The sequence below is a fragment of the Loa loa genome (genome assembly GCF_000183805.2).
Source record: "Loa loa unplaced genomic scaffold supercont3.430, whole genome shotgun sequence".
NCBI lineage: Eukaryota > Metazoa > Nematoda > Chromadorea > Rhabditida > Onchocercidae > Loa > Loa loa.
In genome coordinates, this window is record NW_018108610.1 from 1,332 (window position 1) to 2,089 (window position 758).

The 758-nt window shown below is 39.2% G+C and overlaps 1 protein-coding gene across 1 annotated transcript in view; it reads left to right on the forward strand.

Annotated features, from left to right (window-relative positions):
* Nucleotides 1-200: 200 nt before the first annotated feature.
* LOAG_18661 (zinc finger protein) overlaps nt 201-758 on the forward strand; it is a gene marked incomplete at its 5' end in the record, with an annotated part of 1,159 nt that continues 601 nt past the window's right edge. The window contains one exon of the mRNA XM_020451326.1: nt 201-711. Coding sequence (XP_020304898.1) covers nt 201-711 — 511 coding nt within the window. The remainder of the gene's footprint in view (nt 712-758) is intronic.

The following is a 758-nucleotide window of genomic DNA, read 5'->3' on the forward strand; positions in this document are numbered from 1 at the left end:
ACTCTCATCAATATGCATTCCATTTCTTTCATCTTCTTCCTCTTCCAACTGAGTGGCATTCAGACTATTGTAAGTTCATTTAAATTTAAAAATAGAAGATAACGATCAAAAATTTCTAAGGTTTCAAAATTTTAGCGTAGTTCAAACTTGATAGTTTCATATAATTTGAGGAGTTCCAAAAGGAACCGTTGGATTTGTCAATGTCAGGAATGTATGAACGACGGATTGGAGCATCAGTTCTATCAGCGCCTTATGTGGGAGAGGAACAAATAGAATTCAACGAAATTGATCAGAATGACGCAAGCTCGTTGAACGCATCAATTCAAGAAGTGAGAAGGGAACAAACAAGTATAGGAAATATGCCGAAGAAAATCTGGCATGCGAGGTATCAAAATGAAACGTCCAACGAGAGATATCAAAATGAAACGTCCAACGAGAGATATCAAAATGAAACGTCCAACATCCAAACAATCGAAAGGAAACAGTCCAAAGGAAACAAAGATAGCATCAAAAGGAAACATCCAGGGCGCGGGACTCATACAGGTGAAAAGCGGTTCAAATGCGAAACATGTCTGGTGGGCTTCGCTCATTCATCGCGTTTGCATAAACACATGAAAACTCATACGGGTGAAAAGCCGTTCTCTTGTTCGAAATGCAAGATGAATTTCACCGCGAAAGAGAGTCTGAATAGACATAAGAAGATTCATAGTGGTGAGAACCCGTACACTTGTTCAAAATGCGGAATGAAATTCACCCGG